The sequence below is a fragment of the Capra hircus genome, chromosome 4 (assembly GCF_001704415.2).
Source record: "Capra hircus breed San Clemente chromosome 4, ASM170441v1, whole genome shotgun sequence".
NCBI classification, from domain to species: Eukaryota; Metazoa; Chordata; class Mammalia; order Artiodactyla; family Bovidae; genus Capra; species Capra hircus.
In genome coordinates, this window is record NC_030811.1 from 86,851,455 (window position 1) to 86,870,189 (window position 18,735).

General features: G+C 40.2%; 1 protein-coding gene across 1 annotated transcript in view; it reads left to right on the plus strand.

Annotated features, from left to right (window-relative positions):
- Window positions 1-17,496, plus strand: part of GRM3 (glutamate metabotropic receptor 3) — a 242,631-nt gene extending 225,135 nt beyond the window's left edge. Inside the window, exons 5-6 of the mRNA XM_018047287.1 lie at window positions 2,753-2,927; window positions 16,940-17,496. Of these exons, the coding sequence (XP_017902776.1) occupies window positions 2,753-2,927; window positions 16,940-17,013 (249 nt within the window). The 3' untranslated portion in view covers window positions 17,014-17,496. The remainder of the gene's footprint in view (window positions 1-2,752; window positions 2,928-16,939) is intronic.

An 18,735-nucleotide genomic window follows, 5' to 3' on the forward strand; every position in this document is an offset into this window, starting at 1 on the left:
GAAGTGGTTAACCATGTCAGGTGTTGCTAGGAGCTTGAGGAAGATGAAAACAGAGCAGTGTGAACTGGGAACGTTCAAAGATGCAGGACAAATAATTATATGTAAGTGCAGACTTTTTATAGTGTGATTTATAGAAGGAACTGGGCAACTGAAACTATGAGGCTGATACTTGGATTTTAAAAAAAAGTACCTTTTAATTTTGCAGCATAAACTGTGACCAAAATGCACCTTTAGTTTTGCCTCCCATTGTTCCCTGAGTAGTGAGTGAGAGTAATCACCCCCCAGCCCTGGGTGGGAATCCCAGTGGATAGAACACACATACAGGGTGTTCACCATGTAAGGCACCATGGGACAGAAAAGCAGGTGACAGTGCTCAAGAGGTCCACGACTTTGTGCGCCCTTGGGTAACATAAGGTCCTACAATAACTTTCAGTGGGAAATAGGTTATTAGGAAATTCAAAAGCCTTGCCCATGTAATTATCAAAACCATATCATGACTTAACATTCAATCTTATTTTCTCCTGCAGTCTGGCCTGCCTTCGAGCTGTACCAGTCGGTTTCCCCTTTCTCCCAGCTCATAGTCCCCAGTCCACCAGTTGCTTTCCCCTCGGCTCTGGTTAAAGAGTAATAAGGAAGAAGTAGGACAGTCCTTATGGAACAGAGGGCTTTATGATCTTTGAGTCCCCAGTGGCTAAAGACACATCCTTGGGATAATCTGGAAGATGATTAAAGGATGTTTTCATGTGATTATCAGAAATTTCCTGTTTTTTTTTTTTTTTCCTTGCAGGTCCTTGAGTGAGTTGGCTGGCAATTTTCTACTCTAAGTTGTCACACTTAGGCCCAAAACATCCAGCTGTTCCCCCTCCAGCCTCCTTCCCATCCTGGGAAAGACTCCAGGCCCCTCCACATGGGCCTTAGATTCCCCCCGATGGTTCTCTATCCCGTGGCTCATCTTGTCCAGCATCCCACTCACATAGCCTCTGCTTTGATAAATTCTTAAAAGGCTATCTCAACACATTCACAAGTCTTCTTGCTGTGGTACAAAAGTGACTGGTCATTTCTCAGCTAGGAATCAGGCTCCCAGTCAGAGCGTCTTCCCTCCACAGAAAAAGCATCAAACCTTCTGTGAATGGCCACACCAATGCCCTTCTCTCTAGTGAGGAGATGGGTACAATCCCCCTATAGTAGAGAGGATGTGGAATTCACAGTACAACTTTGTGCAGGCTCTTCTCACAAAAGCCTTCCTCCTCCTCTCCTTTTAATGTCTTAAGCGTGTGAAGAGTTGTAGATTTATAGAAGCGTTTTCAGAAAAGGCTTAGAAAATGTGCGCATTTGAACCTGTCTCACCCTCATGGGGTGACTGATCACTCTCAAGCTGGCACCAAGTCAGGTCGGAGACAGGAAGAACACGGTTTTAATAACGTTTTACATATCTATGTGAAAAAATTGCGCTAGTAATGGACTTGCTATGAATAACGTAGTTATGATGGTCAAGGCTTTTCCATCATGGAATTAGATAGTAGACTTTTCTGAGAAGTTAAAGGAGCCTGAAATCGGGGACCAAGGTGGAGAGCACTGGAGTGGTTAGGGGAGCAGGAGCTTTAAGACAGTGAGGAGAGATTGGCTTTCAGCAATTAAAGTAAAACCAGATTCTAAAGAGTTATGAAACACATGTAACCTGATTTTTAAAAAATCAGAAACAGGAAGAAATCTTCTAAAACTATGTGGCTCTTCTAGTTAATTGTTCAGTCTTCAGTTTTCCTTGATTATAGAAGAAGGTCAGACACTTTGGGGCATGAGAAATTATTGCTATCTGGTAATAGCATCGCCTGAAGAAAAAGGAAAAAGAACTCTAAAATGACTCTAGGATTTACCATAGCTACTCTGAGTAGAAACTGATAGAAGAAATAATTAATTGCCATTTTTCATACTAAGAGTGATTAAATATGTAGAATCTAATTTGGGATTTTCCAGAAAAATCTATGGGAGCTGAAGCCAGGACAAATGAGAAGATCAGAGAAGATGAAGAGTGCTGGCAAGAGAATAAAAAGAGGAGATGATAAAACCTAGTTCTGAGGTTTGCTTTCCGGGGAAGCAAAGGGATAAAGGGGAAATTCTTTCTTTGAAAGAAAGGGAAAACAAAGATAGACTAGTGAGTATCTGATGTATCAAAATTCCAGAGAGATGCTAATGAAATGCTTAAGAGTAGGTACCTAGAAGAAAATTGACAATGTCCCTCACTGTTAAGTAAGGAAATCGAGAGCAGATAGGCAGCCCTCCCAGCGTGAAAGACAGACAGAAATATGAAAAAGGATCAAATTTGTTCTTGATATAGTAAACCTTAAACAAGCCAAGTTGATTAACTCAAACCATCAGACTTCGGGTCACTCCGTCACTCAGTACTGACATTTTACTACTTAAGATTCTGACTTCAGTGGCTGTGCAGAAGTATCTTTTATACAAACATAATGAAGAAAACAAACAAAACAAGAAAGTCCATGGGAAGTCTTGGCAAGCCTTGAGGAACACCCATCACAAAGAGTGTTTGCTTACAAATCCTCAGCAATGGTTCCCTGTGGATCCCAGGCTCAGCAGATTCAACATAATTGCTGTATTGGTTTGGCTAGAATAAGAACAGAACTGTAGATAATCTGGTTTTTTCAGTGTGCTCTTTTTTTTTAGCATTCTCTTGAGTTGACCACTGTATTGAATTTATAGTCAAGATACTTAACTAGGCAACCTTTTCTTGTAGGTGCAGACAACGACCATGTGCATCTCTGTCAGCCTGAGTGGCTTTGTGGTCCTGGGATGTTTGTTTGCACCTAAGGTGCACATCATCCTGTTTCAACCCCAGAAGAATGTGGTCACGCACAGGCTGCACCTGAACAGGTTCAGTGTCAGTGGAACTGGGACCACGTATTCTCAGTGTAAGTATGGCACTTGACATGGACCCCTTCAAACATAGCATTGTGGTAGGGAGCAGGCTGGGAGGGGGAACAGAAGACATAGAAACAGACAACACATGTCCACCCCGTAATCAATCTCAGTTCAGGTTTAAAAAGTGCTGGTTAATCACTGTGTGTCAGGTGCTGTGCTGGCTGCTAACAATAGAATGACAATAGAAGAGGGCAAGTTCCTGCATTCAGTCTAGCTGAGATGACAGATATTAAATCCACGACCACAACTGGGATTTTTAACGACCTCTGGACTCAGACAACCAAGTTTCTAGTCCAACCAGTTCAGTGGTGAACCTTGAGCACATCACTTTACTGCTTCCTGCCTTAGGTGGTCTAGAGGGCTGGACTAGACTGGTGCTCTATAAAGTGTGTTTTGTGTCACGTAGATGCTGAAGGTGCTTCATAAACACTAAAAGAGGAAGATAATCAAATAAGATGGAAAATGCAACAACCTAAATACCCACTTGGAAGTTCAAAGTACCTCCTTGCCATGAGCATGATAAAGGTTCTAAGAGTCTCTACAGCAAGGAACCCTGTTTCATTCTGTTATTTACAGTTTCTTAAAAGTATCTGACCACAAGAAAACCAACTCACATTCCACGGAATACTCCTTGGAAAATTTGGACTAGATCTACCTCCTGTTACAAAGACACAATGTTTTTTCAGCTAACAACCAGCTGAGAAGGCAGTGTGAACTGAAAGATACCAGGATAACTCCCAATCAGAATTCTCTCTCCTCTTGGCCTGCAAGTATCTGAAACTATCCTTAGAGAAGCATTTAATTCTTTAGAGTCATCCAAAGCACAAATGTACCTAAAGGGGACAACCTTTTAAGCCATTTTCAGCTAATCTGTGGTATGAAGTAGGAGAAATTCACTGACAGAAGGATGAAGAAGGGGAAGTGTGGGGGAGAAGGGCTGAAAGTGACAGAGACAAATGACTACTTCACAATTTTGCCCCAAGCCGATTAGAAAGAAAACTTCAAAATAGCTCAGCATCACAGAGAGCAATCGCATTAGTGCCCCAGTTTCTTCAACAACATACAGAATTTTATGGTGCAGTCCTTTCCCTAGCAAACAAAGGGAAGACTGAGAGCTGCCAGCACCTTTCAGGGACGCGCTGAGTATACCACTCCTCCCCAGTCTCAGCTGCTACAGAGATGGACACCTTATTTATTTTCAGCTCAACTTCCAGGTGTCACAATGGCTGAGTCCCAGGACCTGGTAAAACCTGTGACATCATTTTCCTTGTGTCCGACTTTTTGTGACCCCATGGACTATACAGCCCACCAGGCTCCTCAGTCCATGGGATTTTGCAGGCAAGAATACTGGAGTGGGTAGCCATTCCCTTCTCCGGAGGATCTTCCTAACTCAGGGATTAAACCTGGGTCTCCTCCATTGCAGGCAGAGTCCTTACTGTCTGAGCCACAAAGAAAGCTGCTTATTTCTTGAGCAAACAAATCTCTTGTCTAGCAGCCACACTATTACAGCTAATCCAGAGAAGAAAAAGCTGGCATATAACTAATAATAATAAGTAATAAAAACAAAAACAGTAATGGAGCTAAGAGGAACTATCATTTATTATTTCCTTTGTGCTAGGCGTTGTGCTAAATACTTCATACATGTGTGCACCCATGATATAGCTTATTTAATGCTCACAGCTCTAGGAGATAAAGAAACCCATCCAAGGTCACACATATTGAAAATGGCAGAACCAGAACTTAGAGACAGTTTCTCGATTTCCAAACCAGGACACCACACCACCGCATGCTGCTACTTCAAACAGGAAACTTCCCATGGACAAGGTACTTTCAAGGGAAAACTAGGTACTTTCAAGGGAAATTTCCCATGGACAAGGCTTTCAAGGGAAAACAAAAGAAAGGTTACCCTAGTCTGTGCAGCATGATTTACCTCTGGGTGAAAAGAGTCTTGTTGAAAGCTTAGAGCTCTTGGTTGTTATTAAAACAAGTTATCAAAATCCCCAAGTCTTTCACAGACATCTTTCAAATCTCATACATCCAAACCTCAGTAATTTAGATTGGTGGCATTTTCTGATGCATAGTCTAGGAATTAATAAATTCCTGAAAAGGTAACAAAGGCACTTTACCCAATCAAGTCTCTCCTTAGAATTTCAGAAACCTCCATTGACACAGAAACAATGGGATGCAGCTGCCACGGACATGCTCCGGCTGTCACTGTGTCTGATCTTCTGGCGGCCCAGCCAGTTCTTCAACACAGACGTCTACCAGCCCAGCAGTTTAGGACTGTTTTGTTACTCAGTGAAATTTCATTTTTTATCTTTTAAAAAGTCTAAATTTAGACCTCATTTTCCCCATGACTTTCCTCTAATTAATCCAAATTAATTAAGTGGCATGAAAGTAACAAATGAGATAAATTTTGACTTCCCTAGTGGCTCAGACGGTAAAGCGTCTGCCTATAATGTGGGATACCCAAGTTCAATCCCTGGGTCGGGAAGATCTCCTAGAGAAGGAAATGGCAACCCACTCCAGTATTCTTGCCTGGAAAATCCCATGGATGGAGGAACCCAGTAGGCTACAGTCCATGGGGTCGCAAAGAGTCAGACACGACTGAGCGACTTTGCTTTCTTTCTAAAGTAACAAAGTGAAGTACTTTTGTCATGTTTCTAGGCAATTTCAAAGTGCATCAGTAACAAATCCATTGATTTTTTACTTATAATTCTTTTTTAAATATAAATTTATTTATTTTAATTGGAGGTTAATTACTTTACAATATTGTATTGGTTTTGCCATACACCATAATTCTTTATCTTTTACTCACAATAGTTTTATATTTGTGGGCTCATTTTATCCCATGAATACTGGATATCACGAGTGCTATTTTATAGCAAGAAAATAAGAGACGTTACTTCTCAAGGATACACAAGGATTCAAGTTTTGACAATGGATTTTCTGATTTGTGATTAGTATCCTTCCCATTTTAATACATTGGAACCATTGCCATGAAATTCATTCAGTCATTAAATGCTTGAATGCCTTCTATGCACCAGAAATTTCTAAGCACCTGTTGTACACAATGAATAGGATGGAATCCCTAGTCCCAGGAAGCTGAATGTCTAGGGCATTGTTTTTCATGCTATAGAGTGTAATCCATGAATGAGTCATGAAATTGATTTAGTAGCTTTGACCAGTATTTTTTAAAAGAAAATATAAAGTATCTTAGCGTGCATCACATGTAATAGGGTAAATAGCATTTCGTGAAGTTTGCTCAAGTTTATATATGGATACCAGGTTCAGGTAAAACATTTATTTCTATGAATTTCCATCAGAGAAATTTGAAAGCCATTGATCTATGGAATCTAGTTATAAGTATAAACCTGCTACTGACCCACTATGGTGAAAATTTGAGCAGTTGGTTTAACATCTCAGTGCCTGTTTCCTCCATTATAGATTCAGTTCAATTAATATTCATTTCACTCCTAAATACTGGGAAGTATGTTTTTTAAGTAATCAAGAAAAATCCTTAAACTGTTCTGAGTTCTTTAAGCAAAGCATATGTTTTTCTTAAGTTGTACATAATTTATATTCTTCTGGTGAGTATTTGCAAGCATGTTATTCCATTGGGTTATTGCTACCAATATTGCTGCTGACTTTCTGACTTACTTCCTTCAGAGGTAAAAACGAAAACCTTATGTAGGGATGAGAGTCAGCTGGTATAGCCACAAAGTTACCCCCACAGAGACACATTTAGTTATCTATTCCCACATAACAAACTTCCCCCCAAATTTAGTGGTTTAAAAGAAAGCACTTTCATTATGTCTCTTGGTTTTGTGGGTCAGGAATTCAGGCGGGGCTGGACTGAGCAGTCCGGCTCCCCTACGAGGGCTTTACTGGGGTCCTTCTGTGCTGTCGGCTGAGACTGAGCTAATCTGGAGAGAACACAGTGGTTCACTCCCTCATATGGCAGCTTGGTGGAACACATCTCCATGTGGGACCTGGAGAGCATGACAGACCCTACCCTAATTCAAGGGGAGAGATGAAGTCCCCACTTCTCAGAGAATGTGTGGCCATTTCCATCATGCTACCCTCTCCAAATCCTAAATCCATCCAGTACTGCACTCTTTAGCGGAGATTAAGTGACATGACACCCACAATACCTAGAACTCACCTTGACTGAAAGGTGCAGCCACATTAACTCCCAGTTAATTCTCTGGCAAGAGAATAGCAGAGATACCACATCCCTCTACTTTCGAGTGTAAGTGAGCTCCCTGACAGCAACTAAGGTGGTTGCTAGTAGAAAGAGTATCTGTTATTGGGTTTTAAAAGCTGGGCAGTTGTTCCAAAAAATGCAAAAGAATGGCCAAACTCAGAAGCAGGCATGGAAGAAACAACATGGTTTAAGGACATCCTGGAAAATCCACAACCTGAGAAATGTTTACATATTACTGTATATAAGAGAGAACAATTTTAGTTGCATCTGATTAACTATATACAGAATAATAAAAATAAAGGAAACAGTAACTTTTTTCCACTAAATGTGCCCATAGGCTAAGTGTTCCCAATATTTATGTATTAAAAAAAAAGTTTGAAATGGAAATTCCCAGATCCTGTCTCCAGACCCTTTGTATCATGGATTCTTGGTAAAGACCAGAAATCTGGTCCATAACAGATACTCCAGCTGGTTAAATAGAAATGGTGCAAGGAAAACATTTTGAGGACCTCGGCTGAAGGCAACCTGTCTACTTCATCCACTGCGATCAGTGAAGAGCAGGGAGCATCACATATATGACTCTCAAAGAGGAAGGAGACCCTGGGTTCAGAGGAGAGCGGTTTTGAAGTCCTGTCCTTTGCTTCGTGATGCCAAGAGCTACATCTCAGCACAGTTATTTCCCCACCACCCTCAGAACACTCAAGGGAAGGTATTTCTTTCATAGAAGCATCAGGCCCCTCAAAAAAAAAAACCAAAAACATTTACTAAAGGTGAAGGTGGGAATAGACATCCGATAGCAGTAGAACTCAGAGACCCTGATATCCTAAACTCATACTTGTAATGCTGTTCCCACACCCACACACATAAGCAAACAGCCTTCATATTTGGAAGAGAGAGAAGAAAAAAAAAAGAGGTAATTCTTTGTTTTGATCAGCTTTAGAAGCAAAGGATCTTCCCAGAGCTGATCCCCAAAGTAAGGCAATCAAGAACATATGCTAAGAATCTTAATATCTGCAAATTTAATGATTTTTTTAAAATAAAAGCCTTCCCTTTCCCATCTCACCTGGCAGCGTCTTGTTCTACCAGCGTGGGTGTACAGTGTAAGGGAATGGCATCATTCTGAGTGAGACAAGCTGGGTGAATATGTGAGGTTTCACACCATAAAATCCTATAGGGCCTGTGCAGGTTAGAATATTGTTGACACTAATGTGAGTTTGCATCAGCATAGACTGAGGGGAGAAGAGAGAAATGGAGTGTGCCCAATGGTCTTCAGAGCTATTATGTACCCAGACATGGTTCTACGGGGATGTGTAGTTCTCTTGCTCATGGTGATCATTCAAATGTATGTATGTCATTATCATTAAGATCAGCCAAGAGGCTCCTGCTAACTAATGATGCCCAGATTTGGGTCCCAAAAGAGCCATGGGCATATGGAGATTGATTTTTTTTTCTGCCAAAACCTTATTCAGAAAGTAACTTGTTTAGGTGGTAATGTGTGAACAGCTCAATTAATAGAATTATTCATTATTACTAAGAATTTGCACATTATAAAAAGAAAGCAGTAGTCTAAAAAGATAAAGGGAGGGACTTCCCTAGCAGTCCGGTGGTTAAGACTTCACCTTCCAAGGCAGAGGAGGCAGGTTCAATCCTGGGTTTGGGAGCTAATATCCCGTAAGCCTCAGGGCCAAAAAAAACAAAATCAAAACAAAAGTGATATTGTAACAGATTCAATAAAGACTTTTTAAAAATGGCCCACATCAAGCAAAAATCTTTTAATAAAATAAAATGGTAAAGGGAACAGTCTTCTAGCATCACAGCATAATGTGCCAGGGATCGATACCAACAGAAAGGAACTGCATGAGGGCCAGATTTTGTACTTATCAGTGGTCAAGCTTTGAAGATACCCCAGTTGGTGGGGGTAAGCCACTGTTCAACTCTGAATAGCACTTTATAAAAGAAAATAAAGCACATAATACCAAGCTGCTTCTCTACACTGATAGTTCAGAAAAACAGTATAACATACCTGCACTTTATAGTTCAGGGAGTCTCATGACGACTGGCCAGCAAATTAGGAAGTTATTTGGCAACCCACACTGAAGTGACGGTCTTCTCTGCCACAGGCATAAGTATATTATAAACATAAATCCTCTCTGACCAATGTAGGAAGAGCTTAGAGTTTTCAGCAAGTTAAGCCATTTGCTTCAGGCAGAATACACCTAGTGCATCCAAATCAGATAGATGTCAATCCATTTTGCCTTAAGAAAGCCAAGTCCACAGCACTCCTGAAAACCACTTTCTATTGGCTTTTTCTCCCTCATTGAGGAAGGAAGGGTAGTCTCCAGCTATAATAGGTAACCCCATATACATCAGGGAGCTGATGTTTAATACCTCTCCTTTTATTTGACATTTCCATCTACTTGTCTCACAACCACTTTTACACAGCCTTTAAATCATTTTCTCTTTACTTCTACTATTTTCCTAGGTTTTCCCCAAGTAACTATAGCCCGCCTCCTCTAATACAGAGACTGGAGCTGCAAGGGATGATATGGACCATTTATTCTAACAAACACATTTGTAGATGAGAAAACCAAGGTCCCATCTACTAGGTACTTGATGGAATTTGATAACTGAAGTCATAGATAAAACTCTCAAAAGCTTCTCTGTGGCTCCTCTGGACTCTCTGGAGTTTCTACCTCAGTTCAGTTACAGAAGTCATCTCAGAGACCATTCTGACAGTGAGCAAATCTTAGCATCTGCAAATTCAGTGATTTCTTAAGTTCAAAGCTTTCTCTTAAGCACGGCACATGACGTCATCTTGTTCTAGCAGCATGGGTGCAGACTTGCGTTCCTCTCAAAAACCCATAGCAAGGAGTTCAGCACCATAAATCATGTCTCTCTGAAAGCCCTGTGACCCCCACACCCTGGCTGCACACAGACAAGGTGACGTATTCCAAAAGGGCTACCCACAAAGTTTCTTTGAAAACGTGATTTGATGAAGACAAAGGAATATAGTTAATGGTGACCCTCTCTAATTGTCTATGTCAGAGATATAATTTCTCCCATTAACATAGTTTTTTAAAAGCCTCACTCTCTTGAATTAAATTATGTTGTATAGTTTCTCTTCTGTATTGTATATTAGCATGGAACATAAACACAGGAGTTCAAAGAAAGTTCCTAGAGAGTTTAGCATTGTATCAGAGATACTTATAGTCATATGCATTTCCATGTAACCCCAAATTTATTAACGCCTTTAAGAATAAGGTACCATGTTCAGAACTATGCATATATGTCAATAAAAAAGAAAATATGTATTTAATCAAATACTGTCCATACATTGATCTCAGGAGATCAATACCTTAAAACAAAGCAAAGGGTCTAACATCAATTTATTATATCCTATTTCATCTACTTCTTTTACATTTTAAGTGAAATTCTCTAGAGAACACCCATAAATGGAGATATCTGTATGCCTGTAGCAGGAAAACGCCTACTCATATGTAAAAAAAATTTTAACATTTCTACCTCACCTGGAGTAATTGCAAAGGCTTTGGGAAAGGAAACACTAACCAAGTAAATGTGACCAATTTGATGGATAATTTACACTTTGATTAAAGAAATTTTGTGTCCAAGCTCAGCTCTAGGCACTGTGGTCATGGATGAAATGGACAAACTGTATACTCATGATGCTTGCATTCTCATCAAGCAAGGTGGGGCACAGAGAAACCAATACTCCATAATAACTCAGGTGCTGGTTGATAAGCAATGTGTAGAAAATAGTAGGAAACACAGGCAAATGAGGCAGATGGGGAATAGAATGTGTTACTATTTTTATAAAATGGGAGGAAGTGATAAGGTGACGCTGAGCAGAGTCATGAAGGAAATGAAAGAGGGGAGTTATGCTGATATCTGGGGAAACATTCCACACATGAGAAACAGCACGTGCAAAGGGTCAAAGAGGCAATGAGCCTATAGGTAAGTGGTGAAAGGGAGAGGAGATGAGGACAAAGATGGAGCAGATCCTTTAGGATTCTGGAGGTATTATAAGGACTTTTACTTTTCTACTGAAAGAACTGGGAAAACACTCGAAGGGTTTCATCAGAAGTGGCAAGACCCGACTTGTAAAGCATTGTTTTATCTGTGTGGGCAGAATATAAGACAGGGAGCAGGCAAAGACCTACCTCATTTAGCAGGCTGCTGCCTAGCCCAGATGATGATTTAAATCAGGATGGTAGTGATGGAAGACAATACAGTGTGCAGATGCTGGGGGTAACTGGAAGACGAGGCTATCAGGATCAGCTTCACAAGAAAGAAGGACTAATACCTGCCATTATTTTAATAGAGTTTAACACTTTCAGCTTTCGATTTGGATCCCTAGATGTAGTAGCATTTACAACTCCTATTCGTTGTTTGAATTAATTGTTGTAAATGAGTTTCTGATCCTAGCCTGAGAATACATTTGGATAGAAAAGAGGAAAAACAGAAGCAAAACATGCCTTTTGATGGACGTGAATGGTCCTTCTGTGGTCAGCAGCTGTTTAGCAACTAAGAAGAGGGGAGAAGAACAAAAAATAAGTAGAACAGTACAAAAACTTCTTGAATATTTTTATTTAGAGATTATTGTGCATCCAACTTTGGTATTTCTTGGGGGAGGGAAGAGAAGATAAAGGAACATAATTGGAAAGAAAACACGACAGCATTATGTGGCAAAATGGACTGAGGTATTAAGCTGAAGATCAAGTGGAATTTCTGTTGATAAGGTAATTAAGTTGTATCATGGGTTCTATTTTCTCTTTCCATGAATCTTGTCTCATAAGAAATGAATCACTAAATGAAGCAATCTTTGCTTTCTTAAGTTCTAACTCCACATTTGGAAACTAACTCTTGAGTTTATAGAAAATAATTTCCTCTTCAAACTACTGGTAACAGGTGAAGACATTTTGGTTGTAAAGGGAAAGTTAAATTATTAATAATGGATTCTCTGTCTCCTACTGAGAAATCTCAACATAGCAAGGCTACCAAACGGTTGGCTAGCAGTGTCACATCTGCCCAGACAACATTATCAACACATGCACTTCTTTTGAAATGGGACCAAGGGGCCCTAGCACAAGTAAATTAAGGTGAAGAGTAAAACAAAAACAGGCCCAATAACAAAGCAGGAGGACAAGGCAACAGATAGTGGATGGAAATTGTATTCCTTGACCATAGCAGTAAAATCTCTAAAGAAGCAGATACACTGGGAGAAATTATTCGGGGTCACTGGGAGCAAGGAAATGGAGCAGATGGAAACAGACTGGAATGTCTGTTCTATTTAAATGTTTATTTTTTTTCTAAGTCTGATGTATTTATTACACAGAGTAACACACTGATTCTCAGGAATCAAGTCTCAGCTATTGAACTGACTAACAGACTTGGCATCCATAAGAATCTATTGAATAAATATGTTTAGCATTGATTGAGAGCCCAGTTACTCAGAAAAACTGGGTCATTTTCTCCAAAGCCTGGCCAGTCCCTGCATTCCTGGTACAAGAAAAATGGATTTCATGGTGCTAGACAAAGCTGCCACTTGGCTGCATTGATCTCTAAGGCTTCACCAACGTTTGTGAAGCAAAACATGCCTTCTGATGGACGTGAATGGTCCTTCTGTGGTCAGCTGTGGAACTTATTAGGTCTTTTTCAGCTTTCTTCAGTTTTCACTTTAAATAGCAAAAAGTACCATGTTAACCTAGAGTAACAGCTGCTACTCACCCCCACTCCCAGGAAAGCCAAAAATAAGCCTGCACACTTCTTATTTCTGACAGAAAGGACAATTACAGAAATCTGCCTAACCGCACTTAATAAAATAGGCTAAACTTATGCCATTAAAAATCTTGTGAGAATTTCATTAGAATCGTAGAAAAGCTCATCCTAAACACACACACACAAAAATGACAGTACTTTCCCCTTCCACGTATTTTACTACCTTGGGGAATAACAGATGGACTAATACAGGAGGCATGTGTCAAATATTTATGAAAGGCAAAGTAATTGTGATGGTAAACTCATCAACAGTCATTTCTTCTGCTATATTCAGCAGCATGTACAAAAATGAGAATATCTTTTACATAATAAAAAATGCACTGACAAAAGCTACAGATGAAACAGTAAAAGAAAAGCAGAAAAATACAAGTTACAATCCCCTTTTATACACTAGAAAGTGTTTAGGAAAAAAATAAAACTGCAGTGTCTTGTGGGTTTTTTGCTGTTGTTATTCCTTGCAAGAAGACCTTGAATTTGCACTACTTCCTCTCAAATAGTTTAGACATTCTATCATAGGGTGTCCCCTTTAAAGTCCCTATGAAGCAGATAGATAATTTCAGGTTACTCCGTAACATTCCATGATGACGTTCACATGGTGTTTGGCAGATTATGTGACACTGATAGTTTGAGAATTTTCCATGTGCCTGCCTTTGCAGCCCATGTACTTCTTACCTATGTGGTCAAAATATACATGATTTTTAAGAAATTAGAATGCAGTGAGCAAGCAGATCATAAGTGCACACTTAAGAAAGCATTCATCAAATTCTACAATAGTATGGGCAACATTGGAGTAGGTTTCTGATACCATCTTTACAAATGCAGGTAGAGGGGATTAGACAAGTTCAAGGTGGACAGCAAGGAGCACTAACACACTAATCCCTGGTTATGCTAGACGTACCCCCATGACACATCATTCCTTTTCAATGTCTGAAAATGAAAATCCTGCACAGAAATAATAAAACTTGATCCTGGAAAAGATGAAGAGCTTAGTCAAAATGTCAAAGGCAGTACTGCCATGGGATGCTCACAGCCCAGCCAGTTTTCTACAAGCACAGTTGATGCCACTGTGCGACTTGAGAAGGAGAAAGGCCAGCTCGTTCCAAAACAAGGCCACTCACAAGCCTCACATTTGCTGTCATTTCTTCAGGATAATAAATTATTTCCCCTGTTGAAATTTCCATTGGCTCCACCGTTTTTTGAAAGGCAACCATTCATACAATCATTCAAAAAAGTATTTATACAGTGTCTGTTCCATGATCAGCAAGATGAATAAAATAATGAAAAAGACAAACAGAGCCCCAGCATACTTTCTAGTCAAGAGTGTAAGACTTAAGATGCTAAGGGGAAAAAAAAAGGCAAGGGAAAAAGTCAGTTTTAAGACTGGGTAACATGACAGAGAGTAACTGGTTGGTTACTTTAGACTAGATGGCTGGATGGCCTTTTTCCAGAGGATGACATTTCACATGTGTCTGACAAGAAGCAGCCAGATATGTGATTAAGAGAGGAAATAATATTCCTGGTAGAAGCAACAGCAATTTTAAAAGGCCAGAAATTGAGAAACATATTCTGTATTAGAGAACAAAATCCAAAGGGGATGAGGGTTGGAGGAGGAGAGAATTAGGTGAACTCAGAAAGCTAAGCAGTGTCTAAATCATGCTGAGATTTATAAACCAGAGTTAGGAGAGCACAGAGGCGCCACGGGAGGTGTGTACATAGGTGACTTACATTTACAAATACGCTGGCTGCTGTAGAGAAAAGCACTGCAGGGAAGCAAGGATGGACACAGATAGCCCAGTGGTGCAGCTGTTACAGTAGCCAAGAGAGAGAGAGTGCTGGCCTGGCCCAGGGCACTGGATGCAAACAGACAAGTAGCTGGTGGTAGAGACACAGCTGATGGGACCTGAGGATAGGTTTGGCATGGGAGGAGAGAGAAAAAGGAAGGAAGTGTAAATGTTAGACTTTTGGTTTGGATAACTGGCCAGATGGTGAGACCGTTCACTGAGAAAAGGAAGACTAAACAGGGACAGGTCAAGAAATCAAAATTATGTGTGGGCCACTTGATTCTGAAATGTCTATTAAACAGCCACATGGAGATGCCAAGTAGACAGGTGAACACAAGGAAGCTGGAGAAAAAATGCCCACTGAGTGGCCGGGAGCACTCCCCTGGGTTTCCAGTGAACCGTGGTTTGAACTTCATTTCACCTTGTTCTTTCTCTTGCCTTACCTAGCTTTGATGAAGCAAGAATCAGATAAAGTATATGAAGAAGCTTTGCAAAGAATAATTAATGCCGTCATATTTTTAATTATTATCATGTATCACCTTCCATTAAATATTTATCTGGTACACACTGTGTCTTCACCATGGAAGTTCCAGGAAATGTAGATTATGCCATCCCTGTCCCCCGGGATATTGTAGCTTCTAGTGGGATCACATGGTAAAGAAAAGTGAGCCTCATTCTAAAAATGATAAAAGGGAAGAATCTCCAAAAGAGTTAGCACGTCACATGACTCCTCTGTAACCTTAGGCAGCCACACAGACTTGACTTTCTGATTTTCTCACACACCGAGACAAATAGCACAGAATTGAGAGGCTGGAGTTTCCCTGGCAGGGTGTCTGCTGAAAGACTTCTAGTGCTCCAGCTATGGTGAATGTTCCCACACTGAATGCCACATAGTAGCAAATTTCACAATTAGCTTCTCCTTCACGTTTACAGACATTCCTATGAAAAATGCAGTTTCATGTGGCAAGAATATTTCCACTATGATAGTGAACATGAGGAGAGGGAAATGGCAGCCCACTCCAGTGTTCTTGCCTGGAGAATCCCAGGGACGGGGGAGCCTGTTGGGCTGTCGTCTATGGGGTCGCACAGAGTTGGACACGACTGAGCGACTGAACTGAACGGAACTGAACTGAAGTGACTTAGCAGCAGCAGCAGCAGCAGCAGTGAACATGAACACTCTAGCATGAAGTTAAGTTTATTTGATTATTAACTGAGAGAGCTATGTCTTTAAAGAATGGGACAGCTGACTGGGCAGCCTGACCTGGGCTGTGGTCAGGTAGCCAAGGAGATCAGCTCCTGTAGGTCAGAGCACGCCAGATGGACAGACCAAGGACAGGATGTCAGCAGTTCCAAAAGGTAATGTGAGGCCATTGCTAACTGATTCTCTTGGCCATGTTGTTTCATCCCATGGAGGATGGGGGGTATTGCTTTTGTTCTCATTCGGTAAAAGGAAAAATCTTTCAGGGAGACATAAATATAACTTAGCTGTCTTTATATTTCTCACCAAAAAAATGTTCAAAACAAGTTCAGCTAGGAATTTCATCTAGGAAAATGATGACCCATAAAAAGAATGAATATTTGTATCCATATTATACTCACACCCTGACATAGTCATCACTGTTGTCACTAATGAGAGCATCATCCCTTTGAAATGCCTTTCTTTCTGCAAACTGTTATGAAATTGAAGTTCTTACAACTCAGCTCTCACTAGAATTATCACTGAGGTTATCCACTTGAAGAATGAAAACACGTGAAACTATTCTCAAAGGCAGTGGGTTCACAGATGACTCTTGGGTCTACAGAGTCATCCTGTCCATAGAGAACAAAATTAATGAAGGTAGTGAAAATAATAATTAATTTAACAATCTAAGTAAATTGCCATGAGTATTCAATTTTACGCACTGTATTTTAACCAGTTTGGAAATTACCAGAGTTAATTTTAAACCTACAAGTGACTTCTTTCAACAGTGATTATGCTTATCAACTCTTTCCAAGAGGTATGACATTAGTGGAGGTAAGATCTGGGATACACACTAACTTTGTGCAGAGCACATTTTGAAACTTGACCTGCTGCAGCATTAAATCACCTAGCATTTTCTAAAGCCAAGTTAAAAGGAGTTTCCCACTTAATTCTAACTAGTATCTAGGATTACCTGTGCCAGTAGCTCTATGGCCCCCTTGACTAATGCAGAATTTTCTGTCCTGCTCTGTTTTCCAGCCTCTGCCAGCACATACATGCCAACGGTGTGCAACGGCCGGGAAGTCCTCGACTCCACCACCTCATCTCTGTGATTGTGAATTGCAGTTCAGTTGTCGTGTTTTTAGGATATTAGATGAAAGTGCTCATGTGCAGCTCCAGAATGTGGAAACAGCAAAAGAATACCCCTAGTACCTTTTTTTAGAAACAGTACAATAAATTATTTTTAAGGACTGTACAGTATATAGTGATGTGCTAGAACTTTTTAGACTGATTTTAGTGATTATTAATGATTCCTTAGAACCTGGAAATAACCCATTGTTTACAGAGCTGAGCACTGGTGACAGGGTGTGACAGGGTCAGTCTAATAGAAAATATGGTGGCAATATTAGGTAACTTTTTTTCCTATGAAGTTTTTTGTAGGCCCTTGTTGTAACTAACTTAGGATGAGTTTCTATGTTGTATATTAAAGTTACATTATGTGTAACAGATTGTTTTTCTCAGCACAAAATCAAAAGCATCTGTATTAATGTAAAGATACTGAGAATAAAACCTTCAAGGTTTTCCAGCATGGTGGATAATGGCCTTGTTCTTATTTAATCATTCCAGGTAATTTGAATATGTTGATTTAGACCATTTCTATTTTATTGTTGGAGGAATTTATCTAACTATGCTTCTCTTTACATCTGTTAATAGATACACTGAACACAAGTTTTACCCTGTAAGAGAGCTGTAAGCATGTCTAGACTTCTTTGCAGATCTTTGCAGATCACATGATCAGAATTTGACTGATGACACCATAAAAATCAGGTTATTACAGTGGTCCAGACAATAATACCCTTATTGGTTTCTTTAAGCCACATCTGCAAGCCAGCCCTGAATTTGCCCGAATAGGTCTCTGAGGTGAGGAGAGAGTTCTTCCATTCCTGTATTCCTCTGAATACCAAAACTGACCTGTCAGGGAAGGTTTGATGGCTCTCATTTCCCAAAACCACCTAAATTTCTAGCAAGGAGCCTGGAAAAGCATCTTATTCCATTGGAAAATTACTCTGGTGTTTCACAGCTGAATGAGGCAATGAAAATGCAGGATATCTTCTTTTCGAAAGTCCCAAGAACAATGTTTAGGAGCACATAGACTTGTCACTAAACTTGAATATTTTACTAACCTAAATAAAGGAGCACAAAGGGAAAGCACGGATAAGCTAAAATGGGGTCATTCTTACCAGTACTGTCCTATTTCTCCTGATAAGTCCTTGAGTCACAAATCATTTATTAATGTAGAAAAATCACTGAGAATCTAACTATCTGCGAGGTCCTGCACCAGATACCATGGACAGAGCATGTATTAATTTCTTGTAACTAATCTGACAACATAACATGAACTCAGTGGCCTAAAACAACAAAAATTGACTCTGCGCAGCTGCACCTTATTGGCTATGGGGAGAATCCGTCCCATTCCTCTTCTAGTTTCTGGTGGTGGTCAGCTTCCTGACATCATATCACTCCAATCTGTGCAACCGTCTTCATGTCACATTCTCCTCTATGTGTCTCTTATGAGGACACTTGTCATTGGATTTAGGGTACACCTAGATAAAGCACGATGATCTTATCTCAAGATCCTTAATTGCATCTGCTGAGGCCCTTTTTTGAAATGAAGTAACATTAGGATATGTAACTTCTAGGGGGCCATGCTTCAACTCATGATAGGGAAAAAGAAGATTACCAAGTACTTTCCTTTAAGAAGCATCAAGACTGGAAAATATGCTAATGAGGAGACTGCCACTGAGGGAGACAGTGACAGGAAGAAGAGGCTAGGA